General features: G+C 38.4%; 1 protein-coding gene and 1 long non-coding RNA gene across 14 annotated transcripts in view; one reads left to right on the forward strand and one right to left on the reverse strand.

The window, feature by feature from the left end:
* Positions 1-9,437, reverse strand: part of LOC102901791 — a 90,983-nt gene extending 81,546 nt beyond the window's left edge. The window contains exons 1-2 of one of the 4 annotated variants that reach the window (XR_002740669.2): positions 9,095-9,437; positions 8,442-8,644 (exon numbers count right to left, since the gene is read on the reverse strand). This is a non-coding gene — a long non-coding RNA (uncharacterized LOC102901791). The other 3 variants (XR_002740666.2, XR_002740672.2, XR_002153623.3) reach the window with 3 other exon arrangements.
* Positions 9,438-9,629: 192 nt separating this feature from the next.
* Positions 9,630-24,429, forward strand: part of NBEA (neurobeachin) — a 684,640-nt gene continuing 669,840 nt past the window's right edge. For all 10 annotated transcript variants that reach the window (XM_023250717.2, XM_023250724.2, XM_011286341.4 and 7 more), the window contains exon 1: positions 9,630-10,069. In XM_023250717.2, the coding sequence (XP_023106485.1) occupies positions 9,770-10,069 (300 nt within the window). In that variant the 5' untranslated portion in view covers positions 9,630-9,769. The remainder of the gene's footprint in view (positions 10,070-24,429) is intronic.

A 24,429-nucleotide genomic window follows, 5' to 3' on the forward strand; every position in this document is an offset into this window, starting at 1 on the left:
GCCTCTAATCCAAAGCTTTATGCACCAGTACCAGGCTGAAATTGATTCTATACACCATCTCCTGGTTGGGCTAAAGTTCGCTAAAAATGCTCTCGCTTACTTTGAAGAGATTGTATTAATGAGATTACCATTCCAAAGGGTCCTTGGACATTTCCTCATAGCATTCTTTTCCTGCTTCTACCCAGAGTATATGCTTCTAATTATAATCATATAGACATAGAGTAATACTTTCAATAGGGACTAAGAGATTAATAGACACATAACAAAAGCTTCGCCGGAAAAGCATAATAAGGAGTGATATATTTAATGGGACTATGAAATTAAGTTTTGGTTAATCTTAATGAATATAATTAAAAACTATTTATTTATCCCAAGTAATTTTTTGTCTAGAATTAAAGTGATTCCCAGGAAACAGAAAGGCTAATGGAGTTTTTTTTAACCTTCATAGGCATTGAGATATAAAAACAGATTGACTCTTCATCTTTTGGTGGATAGCTTTCACCAAAACACGCAAAAACGTGATGATTTTGTTCTTTTAAAATAACCTTCCCCAGTCTCATTATCTTTCATCTGGTAAATTTGGTAGAAATTAACTAATGGCCTCAGTCCAGGTCCCAATGTAGGGCATGTGGGATTGTGAATACACCTGAGGCCTTGGCCAGTATACTTGGGGGATCAAGTCACAATTTTATCACTTAAAGTATGATCTTGCACAACTGACAATTCATATTAGTTTCCTCATTTGAAAAACGAGAAAAACAATATTTTATTTGAAGGACTATAGTAAGGATTAGAAATAATACATGTTAGGGGAGCCTGGGTGGCTCAGTCAGTTAAGACTCTGACTTCAGCTCAGGTCATGATCTCATGGTTCATTGGTTCAAGGCCCCCATTGGGCTCTGTGCTGATAGCCTGGAGCCCACTTCAGATTATGTGTTTCCCTCTCTCTCTGAACCTCCCCTGCTTGTGCTCTGTCTCTCTCTCTCAAAAATGAATAAGCATTAAAAAAATTAAAAAAAATGGACATAATACATGTAAAAGTGCATGGCAGATAGATGAATAGTATATAACAACTATAGTGATTAACAATAATCAACCATAAACTCCATTCTTTAACATACTTTCAATGTTAATTAGCATAAAAATAATTGCATATATTCTATCAAAAACTTTTTCAGTGAAGGGAGTTTAGGTGACTATATATATTGTCATGTGAATTGCTTACTTTTGGAAAATGAGAGAAATGGAAACTATTAATTTAAGTGAAAATTTGTCAACCAATGCTACTTGAAAACAACAACAAAAAAGCCAGAATCTTTTATTTTTTAAATGCTGGAAATGGGTACAAATTTCAGATCATTTTCAACTAGGTGGGATTTTGAATGTATTCTTGAAGGTGACATTTAAGCCACCTATTGAAATTTCCTATTGAAATTAATAGGAGGGGTGAGGAGGACAGTGCTATAGACAGAAGGAAGAACACTCGTAAGGCACCAAAATAGGAAAGCACAATATATTAACTGGGAACAGAGTATTTCAGTTTGGCTGAAGCATTGTCTCCCAGCCAAGGGACCTCAGACTTATTGAAAGTGATCCATACCTACTTATATACACGTCAGATATTGTTTATGGACAGAACAAATACCAGACACATGTACATTGCATGCATGTATATTAGTTTTCTAGAGTTACTGTAACAAAATGCCATAAACTAGATGGCTTAAAACAACAGAAATTTATTCTTTCATAGTTGTGGAGTCTAGAGGTCCAAAATCAAGGTACCAACAGGGCCATGCTTTTTCTGAAGGTTCTAGAAAAGAATTTTTCCTTTCTCTGTCTGACTTACTTCACTTAGCATATCATCTAGGTCCATCCAGGTTGTCACAAATGGCAAGATTTCATTTTTTATGGTTGAGTAATATTCCATTAGATAGAAAGATACCACATTTTCTTTATCCATTCATCTATTAATGGACACTTGGATTGCTTCCATATCTTGGCTTTGTAAATAATGTTGCAATAAACACAGAGATGCATATATCTTTCTGAATTAGTGTTCATTTTCTTTAGGTAAGTACCCAGTAGTGGAATTACTAGGTCGTATGGTATTTCTATTTTCAATTTTTTGAAGAATCTCCATACTGATATCTTCCATATCAGAGAAAGGCAAATATCATTTGATATTACTTATATGTGCAATCTATAAAACAAGACAAAGGAACAAACAAAAGCAACAGACTTAAATTCAGAGAACAAACTGGTGGTTGCCAGAGGGCAGGTAGATGTGGGAATGGGTGAAATAGGTGAAGGGGATTACGAGATTCAAATTTCCAGTTATAACATAAATAAGTCATGGAGATGAAAAGTACAGCATAAGGAATATAGTCAATACTATTGTAATAATGTTGTATGGTGACTACACTTATCATGGTAGCAGAGTAATGTAAAGAATGGTCAAATCACTATGTTGTACACCTGAACAAATATAACATAGTATATCAACTATACGTCAATTTTTAACCTCTTCCTAGCTTCTGATGGTTGCTGGGAACCCTTACCTTTCCTAGGCTTAGAGCAGCATAACTTCAGTCTCTGCCTCTGTCTTCACATGGACTTCTTCCCTGTGTCTGTCTTCAAACCATCATCTTTCTGGGTGCCTGTTCAGCTGTGTATCACTTTCCCTTTTCTTTCTTTCTTTCTTTCTTTCTTTTCTTTCTTTCTTTCTTTCTTTCTTTCTTTCTTTCTTTCTTTCTTTCTTTCTCTCTCTCTCTCTCTCTTTTTCTTTCTTTTTTTATGTTTGTTTATTTATTTTGAGAGAGATTGCACGTACAAGTGCCCGGTGTAGGCACAGAGAGAGAATCTCAAGGGTGCTCCATGCTCTCAGTGCAGATCTCCATGGGGGGCTTGATCTCATGAATCATGAGATCATGACTTGAGCCGAAATCAAGAGTCAGACGCTTAACCGGCTGAGCCACCCAGGTGCCCGTCTTTCCCTTTTCTTATACCAGTCATATTTGGTTAAGGGCCTATGTAATTCAAGCATAACCTCAACTAAATTTGGGAGTATCTACATAGGTCTTACTTCCAAACAAGGTTACATTCCCAGGTACCGGAGACAGCACTTGAACATATTTTTGGGGGAACACAAATCAACCCACAACACAGTGTGTGTGTGTGTGTGTGTGTGTGTGTGTGTGTGTGTGTTTGCCTTCAAATATATATACATGTTGTGGCTTTTAAAAAGTTAAAATTATGTAAGTAGCATTACTCAACTGAATGGCTTTCCATTACTGTATTTTTCGCAATGGATATTAAAATAACAAATTTCTTGGGTAGGAATCTAGGAGTCTACAATTTTTTTTCATGATGAAAAGAGTCATAGTACTTACAAATGTTGAGAGCTGGGGTGGCTCGGTCGGTTGAGCACCCGACTTCGGCTCAGGTCATGATCTCACATTCCAGGAGTTCGAGACCCACGTCGGGCTCTGTGCTGACAGCTCAGAGCCTGGAGCCTGGTTCGGATTCTGTGTCTCCCTCTCTCTCTGCCCCTCTCCTGCTCATGCTCTGTCTCTCTCTGTCTCAAAAATAAATAAAAACATTAAAAAAAAATTCTAAAAAAGTTGAGAGCCATTGTTGTAGCTTTCCTGCCCAGAACAGAATGAGGTAAACTAGAAAGTAAGCTTAAGCATGGAGGGCCTTTGGTGCTAAGATAAGGACTCTGGGCTTCATTTTTTAGACTTTTTGAACAGAAGACATGGATGCATGTAGATGTTATTATAATTAATACATTAAATAAATTAATAATAAATAATAAGTTAAAAATTCTGACCACACCAATCCATCCACAAAGTTGGAACTTTAGGACAATTACCATGTACAGGATGGATTGGAGAAGAGTGAGTGTGGAGACAAGGAGAGCAGGTATGAAGTGAGTAGGTTCTCACTGAGGATGAAAAGAATGAGATACATGCTGGGTATCTTGCCCAGGAAGAAGGGGCAGAGGTGCGACCAATCTGATGGTGAACATGCATGTGTGTGTGGTGCATTTGTATGTATGTTCAGGGGGATATTTTAGGGTATATATGTGTGCATTATGGTTGCATGATGTCTAGTTCTTTCAAAAATCAAGAGTGCCTATTATTTCTATACCACTTATCTGATACATTTAATGTATTGACATGCTGATTAAATGGAAAATTTGAAATCATTCATTTCTACTAGTCTACTTTCTTACACGCAGTAGGCCCTCAAATATTTGTTGGCTGGTAAGCATCAACATTTTAGCCATTCCAAATCTGTGTCAAATTCGTTAACAAGTATTGAATTTCTATTTTGCATCTGTGTTTTCTGCTCAGGAAAAAAGTTGGGGTGAGAAACGTAGAACTAACTAGTTGGAGGAAAGTGAAATTAAAATTTGGTGAAGAAATTATAAAAAGGCACCTAGCTAGTCTAAATGATTTCAAGTTCCCAAGGCAGGACAAATTATATACATTGATCCTGAAAGAATCTGAAAACTAGATCATGTTTAACAACTCTCAGTGGTCTTTGAGGAGTCATAGAGAAGTGCTGGAGAATTAAAGTGTCAAAGGAGAGAAGGAGGAGATAAATTCTTGAAAAACCATAGCAGGTAGCTTAAGATTACTTGCAGGTGAGATTACAGAATGGTTCGTTCATTGGAAAAAGAAGCAGTAAGTCTTGTCATCACATTAAACACATTTTCTTGTTTACGTTGTGGTTAGCTTGTTATGTCGGAAACACTGATAATAATTCACACCTCTCTATAGTTTTTACTTTAATTTCACCCAGGCACAGAGACAATGCCTCCGGACTTCAAATAGCCACTTGTCAAGTTCCCTTATGATATTCTTCTGCACAAGTTAGAGAAATATAGGCTAGTTGTTAGCACAGGATGGTAGCTGTTTAATAGTTGAAGTGCTTATAAACAACTTAAATCAGTGATTTCCAAACATCTTGGTTATGACTTACAGTAAAAGATATTTTACATGTAAGCATACATGTATATACATATGTATAATGTGTATATATATATATATATATATATAATTAAAATAATAGATGCACTTGATATTTTCCACTCTGTTTTCTATTCTATTTCATTAAACTGCTGGTTGCAACCTACTGAATCTATTTCAAGGCTCACTAATGGGTTGAGGCTTACAGTTTGAAAACTGTGAATTGATTTCAATCAGAATGTTTCTAGTGACTATAGAGCTGTTTTTATCCTGTTTAATCAAATATTTGGATGAAGATATAGAAGTGTTGTGCTCAAGTTTGCAGATAATATAATAGGAAGAAGACCATTTTTGTATGATATAAATAGGATTAAGAAATTCCCAGCAAATTAAATTTAAATGGAAAATTAAATAAAAAAGTGAATAAAATAAAAAAGGAATTAAATTAAATTTAAATATATATGTAAAATCCTGTACTCTATATTTCAAAATGGGGGGGGGGTTGTGTTACTGCTTAGCAGCAGCATGTCTAGAAACAAAACAAAACAATAACAGCAAAACAAAAAGCCTTGGTGTTTCAGTTGATAAGAATTTTAACATGAGAGGGGAATGGAACCAAAATTATTATATGCCAAACATCAATCATTAGTGTCATGTTGCTGTCAAACCCAGAATGAAACCAAATTAAACTGATATGGGGCTACATTAACATGAGTTGTATTTCTAAAGGTTGAGGTTCAGGTGAGAGATATTCTCTGGGGGCTCTTGGGTGGCTTAGTGGGTTTAGTGTCTGCCTCTTGATTTTGGTTCAGGTCCCGATCTCACAGTGAGATCTATCCCCTCCTGGAGTTCTGCAGTGACAGCACTGAGCCTGCTTGGGATTCCCTCTCTCCCCGTCTCTCCCTTGCTTGTGCACGCGCGCGCGCGCACACACACACACACACACACACACACACTTTCTCTCTCTCTCTCTCTCTCTCTCCCTGTCTTTCAAAATAAATAAATAAACTTAAAAAAAAAGAGTTACTCCCTGTCTAAACTTGGTCTAAACCTACTGGTCTAAACCTGCCTACCTGAACACTACACTTTTCAGATAAAATTTAGAAGAAAGCTAGAAACCTGTTCTTTAAAGAACAGGTCAAGGGAAATGGGACTATTTAGCCAGGAGAATTGCTGTTTTCACTCATTTATTTTTGAACACTTTTATTAAATGTAAATTACAAGCCAGCCATGTTAGGTGCTGAAAACACAAAAATAACTACAACAATGTGTTTTCCCACAGCCAATGAATGAAAACATTATTTATTGACACTTGCTACTACATTAATACTTCAAATGTATTAACTTCTTTCATCTTTTAATCCTATGAATCTCTAATTTGGATTTGATAAACTATGGCTTTGAAGAGAAGTCATTTACCAAAAATTATGCAGATAGTGGCTGAGGGAACTGGAATCCAAACCCAGGTTCTATTGCCCCCGGAGCATGTGTTCAACCACTATGCAATATCACTTCTTGATATGTCATCTGTAACACTATATCCCTATATTGAACACCTGAAATTAATCGAACACTGCATGTTAATTATACTGGAATTAAAATTTTTAAAATTCTTTCTTAAAACTCAGCTTCATGGGCTTCTTTTCTTTGAAAAATCATCCTTTGGAAGCAGGGGTATGCATCTATTAAAGTAAAAATGTGTACAAAATTAATATTCACCACAAAATATTGTTTAATCTGGGGACTTAAAAAATGAATATTTTAGGTAGCTTCTATGCCAAAATATTGTTAGTTAATGTAAACACTAAGCTATTTGTACATTTGCAGGGACATAGGCTTTGTAGGCTAAAAGGAAACAAACCTGCTGTCTTTTCTAAACTTTATGCTTTTGGGGATACTATTGAAAACATATAACTGTGCAATTATAAAGACCTGTATGTGGTTATAATTGGTTTTACATGTGTTTATAGGTCATTCAACACATATTGTGTCTGTATACTAAGGGTACAAGGACATATTTACTATATGCTGGCTGTTGAGTTCAAGTAATTTCATTGAATTCTTACTTCCCTATGGGATAGATATTCTTATCCCTGTTAGTGAATGAGGAGACTTAGCTCAATAAATTGAGTAGGCTGAACAGGTAGCAAGTTGTGAGAAAGCTGCACTTTCCACAGTACCATACTGCCTTCAAGAAGCTAACAGTGTACTGGAGAACATTTTTTTAATAGGTAAGCTTTTTAAAATATTTCTTTTTAAGCTTTTTAAAATATTGGTACGTGTATGACAGTATCAGAGTTTTCCTACTTTGAAAAAGTGACATCCTTTTTACCCACTCCCTATCTCCACTAAAGGAAAATGAACACATACAAATTGAACGAATAAGAAAAACAAAACCAAAGCACACACCCATACTGCTTAAGAAGCAATACAGAGAAAATTAAAGTGAAAATATTAACATGATGTTAAGCTATTCATTTGGAAAGGAAATAGAAAGTTCAGGTTGTCACTGTCTCTCAAAGCACTCATGCAAGAAGTCTAAAAATAGGAAGAGGTAGAACCTGCTGCCATATTTTCACACACGGCGGGGTGAAAAAAAGCCAGTGAGATGATCTTTCAGTCTGGATTTACATATTTAAGATACATCATTTTAGATTTACAAATGAAAATAGCACTTGCAAAAGTAGACAGCACTAAAAATGTTATAGGTGGTTATATATGTTATAGGATTTTTAAATTATAGCATATCTAACTCATACTATTAAAAGTTATCGGTTTTGTAAGTTTTTCATAAAGTTTCAATCATTTCAGCATTTTATAATTCAACTGTCATTTAATATAAATGGACATACCAATTACCACTTCTTTCAAAAGGGATTTTTTTTGCTTGATGATTTAATCAATTCAGTGCAAGTTTAAACAAATTCACACACAACTAAAAACTAATCCTAAGGGCCGGGTTTGAGGAGCTGTGTTATACACAACCTATAGTACTTTAGAATTTTACCATGTTCCAATATCCTGAGAGTTAACTTGACTAGCTGTTCCGATTAAATGTAATAAAAAATCGGATTATGATAGATTTGTATATTGACTCTTCTTATTTGAGATAACAATTGGAATGACTTGAATATACCTCAAGATACCAAATATTTCTGGTGGCTTTATTGAAAAGGGCATACTTCATGAAATATTAAGGAAAATTACATCCTTCATTTCAAAGAAGAAAACAGCAGTCATGCCTACTTAGTTTTAATTCAATAGTAGCAGCAAGATTACCATATATATTTTAATTTTCTTAAACTGACAGTAATATTTTTGTTTTTATATTTGTGCAGATACAGTAATCTACTTTTTTTCACAGATTAAGGCTGGCCGTGAGGATTCCCTACGTTTTTAGATCATTTCAAAAACCTCTGAACTGTACACGACTAAGAAAAAGGGAAGTATCATTAGCTGGCATCGTACCTGAAGACTGCAAGGGATTTTCAAAATGTGGGGTTTGTAGTTCGCAGCAAACTACCCTTAGTGTCACACAGTGCAGCCTTTTTAGGCTGGTAGGCGAGTTCAAGGGCTGTTTGTTGTTGGGAGCTCCATCCAGAGCGGATCACTGTTTGACAAGTTCTATTTTAAGTCGTTCCTGTGTGTGCAGGTGTCAGCCTCTTTCATGGCTGTAGAGAAAGAACCATTACACTCCATCCGTATCCTTCCCCGACAATGCAAGATCTTTCCCCACCGTGCGTTTGTTTCTGCTTTGCCAGCCACTTTTTATTAAGGAAATTCGGGGGTGGGGGGTGGTGGGGGGAGGCGGGAAATACTGCGAGGAAGGGCGAAGAGGGGCAGAAAGAGGTCGTCTGCCACTCCCCTACCTTACGAGGCACGTGGCACTGGCAGTGACAGCTGCTGGATGCAATGATGAAGGCGAAGATGATGAACCTCCTCTTAGCAAGAGGATATTGAGGGAAGGAGGAGGAGGCAGCGGAGGCAAGACACACACTCCCTGTGTCCTTCCTCAGCCGGAGAATCCACCCTCAAGGGAAAAAGTACGCGGAAGCCACTCTCCGCCCCGCCTCTACCAGCTCGCCCCGGGGTCTGGCAGCGGTCCCCATGCACCTGCTCACCTGTCTATCCGTTCAGGGTGGTTGGGGGAGGAACGAGGGGTGGCGGGGTGGGTGGGTGGAAAGAGAAGGAGGGCTGGGCAAAAGAGGGGGTGCTCCGAGGGCTCCGCCCCCGGAGGCTCTGCGCAGGCGCAGTGGCCGCTACCGCAGGCAGGGGGCGGCAACATGGCGGAGTGAGCGGCAGCGTCGGGGCTTCACAACAACAGTGGCGCCCGTAGCGGCGGCAGCGGCAGCGTCAGTAGCGTCGGCCACAGCCTGAGCTTCCGCACCGGCCAGCGTGCTGGCCAGCCGCTCGCGCCCCGGAGCTTCTCGGAGCGGCGGCCGCATCTCCGCGGGGGGCGGGCCGGGCCGGACGGACCGGGAGGGGGAGAGAGAGGAGGCAGCGGCGGCGGCGGCGGCAGCCGCGGTCCAGCTGCTGGGCGGGCACTGCCGCTCGCCGGGCAGCGGTTAGCGGCGCAGCCACCGCCGGGAATAAGCCTGGGAATAACCCGCCGCCTCCGCCGGGGAGGGCGCCGGAGCGGGCCGGGCGGACGCGCAGGCGGGAGCGGGCCCGGCGCCGCGGCGCTGGTGGATGCTGGGGCTCCGAGGCGACGGCCGGGGGGCGGGGGCCGAGGCAGGTATAACGGTACCGGCGGAGGCAGCGCCTCTGCTCTTCCCTTCTCCCCAGGAGGGGGGCAAATGGCGAGCGAGAAGCCGGGCCCGGGCCCGGGGCTCGAGCCTCAGCCCGTGGGGCTCATCGCCGTCGGGGCCGGAGGCGGAGGCGGCGGGGGCGGCGGCGGGGGCGGCAGCGGCGGCGGGGGCAGCGGGATGGGGGAGCTGAGGGGGGCGTCCGGCTCCGGCTCGGTGGTGCTGCCCGCGGGGATGATTAACCCTTCCGTGCCGATCCGCAACATCCGGATGAAATTCGCAGTGTTGATTGGACTCATACAGGTCGGAGAGGTCAGCAACAGGGACATCGTGGAGACGGTGCTCAACCTGGTAAGGGAAAAGGCGTGCTCTCCATCTGCCTCCCAGCCCCCATAGCCTCCCCCCCCACACCCCCCCGCCCCCCCAGCCTCGCGCTCCCACACCTCCACCCATGGGGTCGCACACGCAGCGCGTCCCTGGGAGCACCGATCGTCGGGCGGGTATTGCCCAGCGGGTGACCTGCTTGCGCGCAGCCGTAGCCACGCCACCTCCCCGCTCTCCTCTGGTCCTCTCCTGCCACCTGAGTGCGGTGCCCAAGTTAGCACCGCTTACCATCACTTCTCCTATGAGTAGAAATCATTCCTTGTGCAGGGTTTGGGTCGACTTGAGAGTTTAGTTAGGGGGGAGAGGAGACCTCCCTGTTCTCCGGGGTTCTTTTTTCTACACTCTTAATTGTCCGTGGTGTCGCTCTCCGAGGATGAAAGCCTTGCCCCTAGAGCCTAATTTCCCCCGTGCTACTGAAATGTGAGAAGCGCATTAGCTCTAACTTGAGCAGCTGGGCTGTGATGTTTTCGAATGAGGGAAATGATGCAGTTTTGCATCTGCCTTTAAATATATTCAGAGGTTATGATGGAGAGTGTTGTAGCAGTATCTACCCCCCCCCCCCCGCGCCCCATCTCTTTTTAGGCAGCCTTCTTTCTTTGTAATATTGCCCTGAATATGCTGACCTGTTAGTCTCGTGTGTGTGTGTGTGTGTGTGTGTGTGCGCACAAGGTGTTAAAATGTGAGGGCACCAAATCATACAGGTTGGTTTCTATGGTTGCCTTCCGAGAGCGTGGCATGTGGATAAAGACCAAAGGAAAGGTGTTGGTTTGTTTCATGATAAGAAAGAGTTACTGCAGAACTGTGTATGACTTAATGTTTTGCGCTATCTACGGAGAGCCTACGAAGCGTTCAAGATGTCAGGGGAAGAAATGGGAAGAAATAAAGAGAGGAGAATCATAAATTGCAGATAATTAAAGAGTAGTTCATTTTTAATGTTTTGCAAATGCAGTTTTTGCTGCAGCAAAGCTTTTAAAAACAGTTTCCTCTGCAATATCTAGTCTTTGACACGTAAGGTAGGATTTTGGAAGACAAGGCTTAAATCGAGCGATCAGTTGACTATTGTATTTGGTGTGGAGTCACAGGAATATAAAAATATGCTTGCAGGGGGATTTTATAACACCCATGCAGTCTGATTTTTTAGCCAAGCAATTATTTTTATTTGATCTATTGGAAAACTGAAAGAAAGCTGCAGCACTGGTGCCCTGAGACATGGATTAATGTCTGTGGTTTATGAACCTCTTAAATTCACAGAAAAGTTGAAGTCTTTTTTTTCCTTTCTTTTCTTTTTTTTTTTTTTTGCTAGTACATCAAATCAAAGATAGGAGAATATGTCTTTGTTACATTTATTACTGTTTAAATAGAATACACCGCTTTCTACTTCTGTGTACCTTCAAATAAATCACCACAAAAGTCAATGTAAGTTTGGGGAAATGTCACCACGTTGATACAACCAAATTCTTTTCAAAACGGTAATAGAAATATTGTTTCTTGGGAGTTTTAATTTTAACTAGCTGCGAATAGGTCAGTAACTTGCCTTTTCTTAAAACAAGATGAAATCTCAAAACATGTTAGAATGTTAGCAGGTATTGTATTTTTAAAAATTTGAAAGAACACATTTAAATTCCTCCTCCCCCCCCCCCCCCCCCCGGTTTTCACCTAATCAGTATCATTTTTATTTAGGTTATGTGGTATTGGGTTATTTTAATAAGTATTTCTATGCTTAATACATTTTGACATGGAAAGAGGCAATAGAGCTCTCACAAGCTGGAAACTGATTGGAATGTGTAACCAGTTCAGACTCTGCAGCAGTAATGATGTATGCCAGATCAGTTCTTAACAGATGGGGTTCTATAGATATACAGTAGGTTAAGAAAGGAAGTGAAGCACTTCTTTTGAGATAAAGAAATTTAACTCTTGTACAGTGCAGTGAAAATCTGGCGTGAAGTTTCAGTATGCAAACATTATGTTAGAAATTAACTTTACTGTTAAGCTTGATTAGAGTAATCAGAAATAAGGTAATACTGAAATGTTATGTCCCCAAATCCACATAAGACCTTGTAACTGCATTGATCTTGGCATAAAAAAGGTTAGGTTTAAAATTTCCTTGTACATATTTAAAGAATGCAAGAAGTCCTTAAATGGAAACTTCTGGGGAAAGGATGAAAGACAAAAGGAGTTATTTACTATTAAGTTGTTAATTATATTGATTGTGGAATTCACATTGGTTACTTGAAGGGTAATATTTCCTGAACGGTAAGTTTAGGGCTTTATCTTTCTAATATACTCATAATGAAAATGTCATCTGAAAATTTAAGCTGGTTCTGAAAATAATTTGGAATCATAGGCAGTTAAAAAATAATTATCAAAACTTAATTCTATTAATAAATCAGTAAAATCCATGTGGAGCATTAAATGACTAGTTAGAAGGTGGACGCTTGTAATATTATCTCTAAAATGAGTTTTTAAAATTTCCAATCTTAATTTAAAACATTAAATAAAAAAATTAGGTGGAAATAGTGAAACCTCTATCACAGTGCCCTTTATGACAGAAAAGAAGGGAGGGGAACTAATGAAACTTCAAAACAAAACAGTTTCTACCTTAAACAGTCTCAGTCACCTTTGCCAAAATATTTTTCTTTCTATTTTTCCTGTACATACATTTCTTATCTGTAGATAGTATGAGAATACTAATACTTGGTTTTCAGGTACTATTTCTCTCTTGCCTTCCCCAAAGAATTAAAAGTTTTGCTGAGTAAAGTTTAAGCATGCAGTGATATATGGGACTTCTACACAGCCATGGTTGTACTTTTTCTGCTTTTGTTTGCCAAAGGTAGAGCTGCTTCCATTACTAAAGTGGATTGTGAGTTTGTTGAAGAATCACCAATGTAATGAGAAATAAAATGAGTAATTTCTATTGTAGAGGAATGTATTTTGTATAATGATACTGTTAACTCAAAACATTAATATATAGCACTCCATATTTGTATTTATAGCATTAGGAAGATGACTAAATTAATTCATAAATAATGTTACAATGAGAATATATTGCCAAGGATTTTGTAATGTAGCTGTATCTGTGAAAGAAGATGATCATCAACAAACTTTGGATTTAGGAAGAATTATTTAATGTGGCAGTATAAGAGAGTCTAACTATAGATAAGGAAGGAATTTGGTTGTTGCAGTTACAAAACAGGCATACTGCTTAGTCCAATGCTTCCTTTGTAAACATCCTTAACATGTGTTTATATAAGGTTTTTCTTTCCTTGAAGTAAATGCTATGTAAATATTATGTGTTCTTTGTTTATAATAATGAAGTTTCTTTTAATCAAAGATTTTAATGTAAACATAGTTTTAGAAAAGATAAAATAGAGGGCTGACATTTACTTAATGGAAGAATTCACAACAGGGTTTTTTGAATAGCTGTCTTAGGTAGTATAATTCTATAGCATTTAATTTGTAAAATTTTTTTTCACAAATTACAGTGCAGTATCAGTGTATCTTTACTTGTAGAAAATAATTCCTCAAATAATTTTATTTTTTTACATGTAAATAGCATAGTGTATTGAAAGCAGCACTGGATACTTGGAGGGGATTTTGCATATGGATCATAGTATTTTAGTTAAAAGGGAATTTTTACGTTATTCTCTTGTACTTGCATGTGACAGTAACTTTCTTAGAGGTTTTTCATTTGTAGCTTGATAATCAGAATCATTTTCACTTTAAAGATACTTAGAATTTCACAAACGAAAGGTATGTTCTGCATTTGAACCAAATTTATTTAAAAAATATGTAGTTGCGTCTTAGAATCATGGAAGTCCTTAATATCAACAAAACCACATTTACTTGTATTAAAAGGGAATTTTTTGCATTTTAATTTATGTTGCCATGTAAGCTTTTTCATATTAACTTGAATTATATTTTATTTTTGCTATTGGGTATTGGAAGTTAAATTAAGAATGCATTGGTAACATTGGAATTTGCCATTTCTAGAGTTCTGAGATTTTCCACAGAAAGATTAATTTAGCAATGTAATGACACTAAAGCAGTCTTGATGAGCACTGAGCAATGTATAGAATTGTTGAATCATTATATTGAACACTTAAAACTAATGTAACACTGTATGTTAATTATTCTTGAATAAAAAACAAGACCTTAAACAGCAAATACTTTATAGCCAGGTTATGATCAAGGTATATTAATTTTAAATAAGTATTTTGTATATTGCTAGTCAGTTTTTGGCAAATACTGTGCTGTTAAATAAATAAATGTATCTCAAAGTTTTCTTTCTACTATGGTTTCTCCAAACACAGTGTAGAGAGATGCTTTGGTCCTAGCAGACTCAACCCCCATTTTGGATCACAGATGTGCTGTATCATAAATTTCAGTCATTCACATTTTTGAATATTTACTTTAAATACTGGTTTGCATCAGTTTCATAGGTTTCTTATTTTTTGACTCTACTGTGCATATTTTATGCATTGTCAGCATATAAGTATCCCCTGCTTTCCAAAAGTTGGTGTTTTGCCCCTTCACTTTTATGAAAGACCTGTATTAGTACTGTTTTTGTTAACCAAAAGAAATCTGAAGAGGATTTTTGCTTTTACAAAAAAAAGCTGTTGCTGTATTAGTAATAGGTCTTTTGTGAAAGTGAAGTAGCCTATTGCCAACTTTTGGAGAGTGGGGGATACTCTTTATCTAATGCCATTTCGACTTATGAAAAGTTTCATGGGAACACTCTACTTTTGGATAGTGGCAAACCTGTGTCTCCTTTTACAGAGATATACCTATCATGTCTAGTGTTGTTATTTATATGTGTTTCCCCTCTTCTGCTGTGAACCCCAAGAGGGCAGGTCCCCGACTCAAATGATGGTTACGATTTTTGACTTTACAATGGTGTAAATGTGATACTCACTAGAAACCATACTTAGACTTTTGATCTTTTCCTGGGATGGTGATATGCAATATGATCCTCTCTCATGATGTTGGGCAGCAAGTCACATCCCCCAGTTAGCCACTGGGTCATGAGGGTGAACAACTGATACGCTGACCACCATTATGTACCCATACAACTATTTTGTTTTTCTGTACTTTGAGTACAGTGTTCAGTAAATTTCAGGAGATTTTCAACACTTTATTATAGAAATAGGCTTTGTGTTAAATGATCTACCCACCTATAGGCTAATAGAAGTGTTCCGAGCATGTTTAAGGTAGATTAGGCCAAGCAATGATGTTTGGATGTTAGGTGTAGTAAATGCGTTATTGACTTTTGAAATTTTCAAACTTCACGTTGGGTTTATCTGGATGTAACATCCTTGTAAGTTGGAGATATGAGTTTATTTTTTATATTTTTGGCTCTTGGGTAAGTTAAGTGCATTTTGAGTAGGCAAGACACCATTATAGGCAGTAGAAGACCAGTTTCTGAAATTATGATCAACAGTAGTGTGCAGTCCCAACATCCTGAAATCAATTAGACTCATTGTCACGTAGTGTATTGCCTAGTTCTATCACTAGAAATGCATGTTGAATATCTATGCGTTATGTAGGCCTTACTACATATGTAAATGGAATTTTAAACTGGCATATTGGAAGAAGAATCTGATACAAACTTTTTAATGATTTATGTGTATGTCAAATATATAAGCACACAACAAAGATGTTATTAGCAAAGAATAATGCATTGGATATAAATTAAAAAGCATTGTTATAATTTGTCATAGTTCCAGGAATAGTGGACATCTCTTGTTTTTGATGTCTACCATACATTGCCCTTTTTTGGTAAGGGGGATGCAGTTGCCCTTGAGGACACCTATCCCCCATTCTTAGTTCAGCTGGTTTCCCTGGGCTGGGGATATAACCCAGGCATGGCCAGAATCACTGTGACTGGTTCAGGCATAAACACTTAACTCTAGGGGAGCCACAGGGTCAGTCACAAGACTTGGCACTGAAATTTTCTGTTGGTGATGCCGAACTGGAAGATGTAGCCTATACCTGTGGGTGACTGTATTAGAATTTGACTAAATAGGAAGAGAGAGTGAGAAGTATATTCTTGGTTATGCTTGAGCCCCTGCAGTTCCCTGTGCCTGTGGGGATTATCTTCTAACCATTACATTCTTTCCTTTAAAGTTTCTCATTCTTATTCTTATTAGCTTAAAGTCATTTTAAATTGGGGTTTTGTCACTTGTAAATGGAAAGAATCCTCCCTAGCATAGACTTTAGTAAACGGAAACGGGACATTTCATTTTGAAATGAAGGCAGTGAAGACTTTGCTTTTCCATAGCAATTCCTTTTAAGGAATTACAGAACAGCTGTTTTAAATTGTCACTGGTGTTAGCTTTGCCCATGGAAGACTGAGGCTGTAACTTTAGTGATACTGGAGTGTTTTGGTCACTTCTTGTGGCCTTTGATAATGTTTTATAAGACAGCAACTAGCTTTGGTGCACGCTGGCATGCTTGAGAGCAGAAAGGGAAGAAGATACTGTCTTTGCAAGTAAGAGAGGCCCTTTCTGCTTGCAGCTATGCATAGCAGAGCATCAGAATATCAAGAACCTTGAAGTTTAAAAAACCTACTTTTTTGGGGGCACCTGGGTGGCTCAGTCGGTTAAGCGTCCGACTTCGGCTCAGGTCACGATCTCACAGTATGTGAGTTCGAGCCCCACGTCGGGCTCTGTGCTGACTGCTCAGAGCCTGGAGCCTGTTTCCGACTCTGTGTCTCCCTCTCTCTCTGACCCTCCCCCATTCATGCTCTGTCTCTCTCTGTCTCAAAAATAAATAAGCAAAAAAAATTTTTTTTAAAAACCTACTTTTTTTAAATTAAAAAAAATTTTTTTAACCTCATGCTAAAGTTGGCAGGAGTTTAAATTAGAACCACTTAAAGTTCTATTTTATAAGCTTCTCTCAAGCACCTCAGTGCATTATACTCTCAGCTTCCTGACCAAAGGAACAATCCAGTTACTAAAGAGCTTTAAAAGAGGATGCAGCCAGGGAACAGGTGAGAGAACAGCCATGCCTCCTCACTCAGGTTATCATTTCACATTGCTTCAAGGAAAATCATTAAGCTGGAGGTGAAGGGCATGAGCACTGTGGAGGTCTGTTGCTGTGAGACTGAATATTGTTAGGAAACTGAAAAGATGGAAATCTAGATTGGTAAGCTGTTTGTATCTTGACAAGATCTCTGGCTTTGATGCTAATTCATTCAGGTGACTGAAGTTAATAGACCAAGAGCTTACTAAGTTTTTAGGAAAACTACTTTCTAGGGTTACTTCAAGCCTGGTAAACAAAGACTTGTGTTCTTTTCCTTCTACGGCAGTTCTGGGTTTTAATAAGTGAAAGTGGTTTAATAAGTGCTGAAGCAGTAGAGCTGCCAGATGGAAAATCTAAGGCCATGAGGGTAAATGGACAAGCAGGGTCTTCTGAGAATACTAGGGTTGAGTACATCCAAATTGGCTGAACAAGGAACTCCATTGCCAGGGTAAGGAATTCTTGCTACTCTAACCAGTAGTGTCTGGTTTATGCTTTGAATCAGTGACCATGGTTTATCTTCACTCTCCTAAGAGGCAGTTATTATTTATGTTCTTTTACCATAGTATGTTAAGTATCAGGGAGATAGTTAAATTTATGTGGCTATATGTTTTCAGAAAATAAGGTACCACCAAAAAGAATGCACGTTTGGATCTGACCAAAGAATAATCTTTGTTCATAGTGCAAAGATTTTAGACTTGTAGCTTGATGCAGCAACTTGACATTGTCTTTGTCTCTTCCCCAACCCCTCTCACCTTGTAACCCTTTGAAGTGATAAGTATGTTTTCTACTGTGGCTAAGGTAGTAACATTGTTAAACACGGGTTTTAAAAATTATACATATATGGAAAGAAGGGAGCTTGTAAGGTGTATGGGCAGCCATGGGCTAGAATGTTACAGTTTTCTGTTGGTTTTGGCTGTGTAACATCCATTCTTTCCATTGCTAACCGTTCTAGTTTTTTCACACTCCTTTGGGGAGTCATCCCTTCTTGATTCTTGCCTTCTATGGTTTGAGGTTTCCCTGGATTCCTTTCTCTTTTCCTGGATCAGAAACAGAACCTGGACCTGGATCATCAGTAACAGCTTTTGGTTAAAAATATAGTTGCACATCTGAGCAGCTTGGTAACTTAATTCTGTCAGAGAAAAAAAACCAAAATAACAACAACACAACAAAAAAGATACTGACAATTGCAGTTGATAAGATGTTAGAATGTAAGTCTATATTTGGGAATCTGCCTTGAAGGCAGAGTATGCTTGAGAACGGACCTATCACAGAAACACCTAGAACCTGGAGATAGATTACCATGACATCTTTGGAACTTTTCAAGTCAGTTATATCACAGACTTTTCAATGCATTAAGCTAATACATTTCCTGTCTTACTCAAGCCAGTTTAAGTTAGGTTTCTATCCATTACACCACAATGATTCCTGAGCAGTATTCTAAATTAAATTTAAAAAAAAACCTTAGGTATTAAGTATCATAGGACAAAACAAAAAATATTAACTTGGCAATGGACTTGTTGTAATTCAAGAAAGAAACATACATTGCTAATTAATATAGAAATTTATTTTTTACTAAATAACAACATAATAGTGATATACAATGAAAAACAGGTGACTAAAAAGAAAATTACCCTTGTGTCCTAGGCATGCTAAAATAATCTTAAATGATGTTGTAGGGCATGTAAAATGTTAGAGTTGTTCTGAATGACATTTTAACCATATGTATCAAGAGATCTAAAGAGGTTCTTGTCATTGGGGCTCAATTGGTTGAGCGTCCAACTTTGGCTCAGGTCATGATCTCACGGTTTGTGGGTTCAAGCCCCATGTCGGGCTCTGTGCTGACAGCTTGGAGCCTGGAGCCTGCTTCGGATTCTGTGTTTCCCTCTCTGCCCTTTCCCTGCTTGCTCTCTCTCTCTCAAAAATGAATAAACATTAAAAAAAAATTAAAAAAGGTTCTTTCAGTCATCCTTAGTTCTTTAGGCTAAGGAAGAATTACCTGTGGACAAGTATGAGAGATACATGTAGTTTTATGACATTAAAAAAAATGGCAACCACCTAAATGTTCAAGAATAAGAAAAGGTTACATACATCACTTTACCTCCATATTGTGGAATACCATACAGCTATTAAAAATTTACGTGCCTCAGTTTCCTTATGTGTAAAAAAGGGTATTTACCTCAAGGTTGTTGGACAGATTAAATGAAATAAATGTATGTAAAGTGTTTGGTACACAGTTTATTTAGTGCTTACTACTGTTATTTTAATTCTTATCTTGAGTCTGTGGATTATCTGATCATAGAAAAAAGATAATGATTTAAATAAAGCTGAGCTCTATTCTTTTAGTTTTGAGTTTCTGAACCTGGTGAACCTCTCAGAGAAGGGATCTGAAGTACTCACAGATCATATTCTCCTAGTGAAACATGGGGAGTCTGTTCTGCATCCTGGCGTAGTCTTTAACAGTTCATGGGGTACTTTTTCTCAGTTACCTATTTTGAGTATGGAAGATGGAAAACTGGGGAAGGAATAGACCTGAAGTAACACGAGTTCCTTTGCCTGGAATCACTTTGATTTCTTCCTTCCCTCACGTGGCTAAATTTCACTTGGAGATGTAGTAGGACATAATAGTGATCCTAGGTAAATAATTCCTCCCTCTGGGAGTATTAGCTTAAATATTTAGAAGACTACTTGAGTAACAAGCCTAAGGGGCAAGTTAGGGGATTAAAAACTATTTTGTGATGAGTTGTTTTGGAAAATAATACTAGCCTATATGTTAATATCTCTTTACCGTTTAAAATACACTCGTGAAATTGTACTGTGTTAGCTGGTCCTCAGAATAAGTTCTTATTCAGATACGATTCCTTCTCTATAGATGTGGAAACTAAGGCTGCAGGAAGTGTGAAGTAGTTAGAAAAATCTAGGAATTAAGTAGCAGAGGAAGGGGAGGTCCAGCCAGCCTCAGAGAGTTGGTTCTGTAGTAGGGAAGGCTTCTCGTTGAGGACTCAGGACTAGCTGTTTATAGGAAATCACAATGAATGCAGGACAGTTTGGTGGGTTTGTACACAAAAGTGATTCTAGCAAAAACTGTATTGTGAACTATTTATTTTCAGTTTGGGGGAATAATTGGTTATATAATTTTATAAATGGTAACTAGTTTTCATCAGGCTGAATGTTGGTACTTTAAATATCACTTTGAACCGGAATAAGAGTATGCATGAGTATATTTATTTTGTGTAGAAAGAGTAGATTTGTTATATGTTAGTATTAATTAAATGAACCACCACATATATCATATTTGCTTGGATAAAACAAATGAGTTATAATAGGAATTATTCTACGTCTAGGTAATATAATTTTCAGTAATTGGGATTCCTCTCTCAGTTTACTAAAGTAGAGCAGACATTGATTAATAGCAAATTTTATGGAAGTGTAAATGTCTGGATATATTTGTCTTCAGCAAATACGTTCATTTTCTGAGAGAAACAACTTGCAGCTGATTTAAAGATGGCATATATGTATTTCTACCATAATCTTAAAAATTTTCACTTGTAGGGAGGTAATTGGCATTTATAGATTGGGTTTGGTTTCATACCTTATGTTTTTAATATTCTCTCCTAACCCCTCTGAAGGAAATCTGGGTTTACTTTAATATAACAAGTAAACTGTGGCTGAAGTTAAGTGGCTTGTCCAAGTTTGCAAAGCAGTTTAGTTGCAGAAATGAGACTCAAAGCTAGATGTTCCATTTCCAAGTATGTTGTTCTTTAAAATATAAGAAACCTTTGGGGTGCCTGTGTGGCTCAGTGAGTTAAGTGTCTGACTTTGGCTCAGGTCATGATCTCATGGTCCATGAGTTCAAGTCCTGCATCAGGCTCTGTTCTGGCAGCTCAGAACAGAATCAGAATCAGAACCTGGAGCCTGCTTGGGATTCATTCTCTCTCTCTCTCTCTCTCTCTCTCTCTCTCTTTCTGCCCCTCTCCCATTCACGCTCTGTCTCTGTCTCTCCATAATGGATAAACGGTAAAAAAATATAAGAAACCTTTAATGATGATAACAGTGATAGCAGCTTGCACTTACTTATTGACTCCTTATGTGCCAAGCACTATGTAAAGCATATGACATGCATTATCTCATTTTATCATCTTGACAATAATAAAATCTTCAATGAAATTAAAAGGCATCTTTCCAAGTTAAGCTAGGTCTGGTATCTTAGAAGTATTTTCAGCTTCAATTATATAAGTAATATTCTATCATAAAATGCCATAAGATTATTTTACATGATTTGTACTAATTCTGTGTAACTTTACCTTTTCAAAGTCCTTGAATTTAAATTATTTGAATTGTTTTAAAAATCTTATGGGATAAGTCATCAACAGAAAAATGTTTCTTTTATTATACCATATTGACTGTTACTTGTTAAATAATTATTGCATTTCTCAAGACATCGTGTTCTTCCATCTTTTGTCTAAAGAACACCTACTTATGTTCCAAGATTTAGTTCTCATTGTCTCCTTAGACCATACTACCTTCCCTGATCTGCCCCTAAAAGCTCTGCCTCTCATCCTCTTCTCTCCGGTAACATTTTGTATATCCCTCAAATTCAGCACTCGCACATTGTGTTTTAAATATTTGTTTACCTGTCAGACTGCCCTAGAGACTCTGAATCCCCTGAGGTCAGAACGTTGTGTTATTCACCTTGGTATCCTGAGTACTTACCATGGAATCTGGAGTTTTGTGCTGCTTGTTGAACTTTTTTTTTGAATGAGGATTTTTGCACCTTTGAAATAGTTTGCTTGTTTTGGTCACTTTTGGCCTGGGTATAAATCCTCTCTTCGCTGGCTTTTATGGTTATTTTAATTTCTATGTGTGCTGCTTTTTTAACATTCAGTTTTTATTTTTCTCAGGGGTGGGGGAGATAAAGGTATTTAGGTGTATATATGCATCGTTTATGATTAAAAGAAAGTTTAAATTTGGGATGGGTAAGGAATTATATAGTCTTTACATCTGGTGAATAGCCTGACTCTATCACTTGACTAGGCGAGGAAAGAGAACCAGGTAGGTTAAGATCCTGTGGTCGTTGACAGACTAGGAATTAACATCTAGATTCCCTCTTAGTCCAGTGTTTTTTTTTGTTTTTTTTTTTTTTTTTTTGTTTTTTTTTCATTTTATCTTGGTGCCTGCAGTTCCACTTTGCTCAGCTAATTTGTAGTTTCAGTTTATAACTTTCAACAGAAGGATGTTTTTGTTTTTGTTTTTGTTTTTCACTCAGACAGGCTTGGATACTTAAAGTGATGGTTAAATAAATTACTGAGTAATCCTAACCTAGTGTTCTTCTTTTCTTTTTTTTTTTTTTAAGTTTTTTCTTTATATGAGAGAGAGAGACGGAGAGGGTGGGGGGAGGGAATGAATGAACAAGTGGGGAAGGGGCAGAGAGAGGGAAAGACAGAACCCCAAGCAGGCTTTGCTCTCAGTGCATGTGTGCCATGCTGGGCTCTGTGGGATCATGACCTGAGCTGAGATCGAGAGTTGGACACTTAACCCACTGAGCCACCCAGGCGCCCCTCCTAACTTAAGTGTTCTGTTGCCAGAGTAAAGATACTCATTGGGCATATAAAAAAGAATTACATAGTCCCTACCTTAAATAACTAGAGGTTCAGCATAGGAAATAGAAAGATAAGCAGATAAATTACAATAGTAAAAAGTGACATTACAAAGATTTAAACAAAATGCCATGGTGACCATGGATCTACTAACTTTTTTCCTGGGGGAGTCTAGGAAGGTCACATTGTTAGGTAATTTTGAACCTGATCTTAAAGGACAAGAGCTGTTTCTCAAGATGAAAGGATAGGGGTGGAAAAATTTCTACAAAGAGAGGATAGCTTGCACAAGGAGACAGGTCATGAGGGACCTCGTAGTTTTGTCCTCTGATGTTAACTATAAACTAGTTAATTCTTCTTAATGGAAACCCCCCTGTTTTTATTCCATGAGTGTTCACATTTTTCTCCCCTCTCAGGCTTGCTCAGGGGAGGTGTAAAATTTATTTGAGTCCAATTCAGTGAATTATTTCAGGAGCTCTATGTATGTAGGCATCATATTTGCATGCTCCCAGACTTCTTTGACATAGGGGGTATATCTTTTTCCTATGTACTTATCCTTTCTTTTGACTGTTGACAGAAACAGTATTTGTTATACTATTGTGTTATAATTATGTATACATAGTAGGCGTTCAATAAATAATAACATATAAAAATACAGGAATGGGGTGCTTGGCTGGCCTAGTCCGTAGAGCATGTGACTCTTGATCTCTTTTTCAAGAGTTCAAGCCTCACAAGGGAGGTAGAGATGACTTAAAAAGAACAAAATCTTGGGGCGCCTGGGTGGCTCAGTCAGTTAAGCGTCCAACTTCAGCTCAGGTCATGATCTCATGGTTCGTAGGTTCAAGCCCCCCTTCGGGCTGTGTGCTGACAGCTCAAGGCTGGAGCCTGTTTCAGATTCTGTGCCTCCCTCTCTCTCTCTGCCCCTCCCCCATTCACACTCTGTCTCTCTCAAAAATAAACATTACAAAAAATAAAACCTTTAAAAAATTTTGTTTAATATTTATTTATTTTTGACAGAGAGAGAGAGAGAGCGCGCGCGCGCGAGCGAGCATGAGTGGGGGAGGGGCAGAGAGAGGGGGAGACACAGAATCTGAAGCAGGCTCTAGGCTCTGAGCTGTCAGCACAGAGCCCAATGTGGGACTTGAACTCATGAACTGCGAGACCATGACCTGAACCGGAGTCAGACGCCCGACCGACTGAGCCACCCAGGAGCCCCCCAGAAAATAAAATCTTAAAAAAAATTAAAGGAATGTTTCATACTGGCAGAGGGTAAAGGAGACTTATTTTGAGAGTATCATAATTCAGAGGAGAAACTAAAGATGAATAGAGAAAAATTAAACTAATTGCATTGACTTCTTTTTGAAATGTGTAATTAACTATTGTCCTATTAAAGATACTGATATTTTGCTTGTACTAAAAATTAATTATTTGGATATGAATTTCATATATGTTCATCTGAATAGTGTTCGTTGTTCTTAATGCTTGGCTTGGCAGGTATTTCTATGAGTGGTAAGATAACTTGGGCTTCATAAGTAGCCGAGGAGAGCTACACACAAAAACATAGTTTACTAAATCTCCATTTAGTTGAGCTCTTGCTAGAAGAAACAGACTTTTCCCTTGGATACCTTGTAGCCATATGCATGAGGCTAGGATAATAGAGTAGACATAAGCTGCGGTGTTCCCGCGTTCCCGGGTATTCTATAAAACCTGTTGTTC

The sequence above is a fragment of the Felis catus genome, chromosome A1 (assembly GCF_018350175.1).
Source record: "Felis catus isolate Fca126 chromosome A1, F.catus_Fca126_mat1.0, whole genome shotgun sequence".
NCBI classification, from domain to species: domain Eukaryota; kingdom Metazoa; phylum Chordata; class Mammalia; order Carnivora; family Felidae; genus Felis; species Felis catus.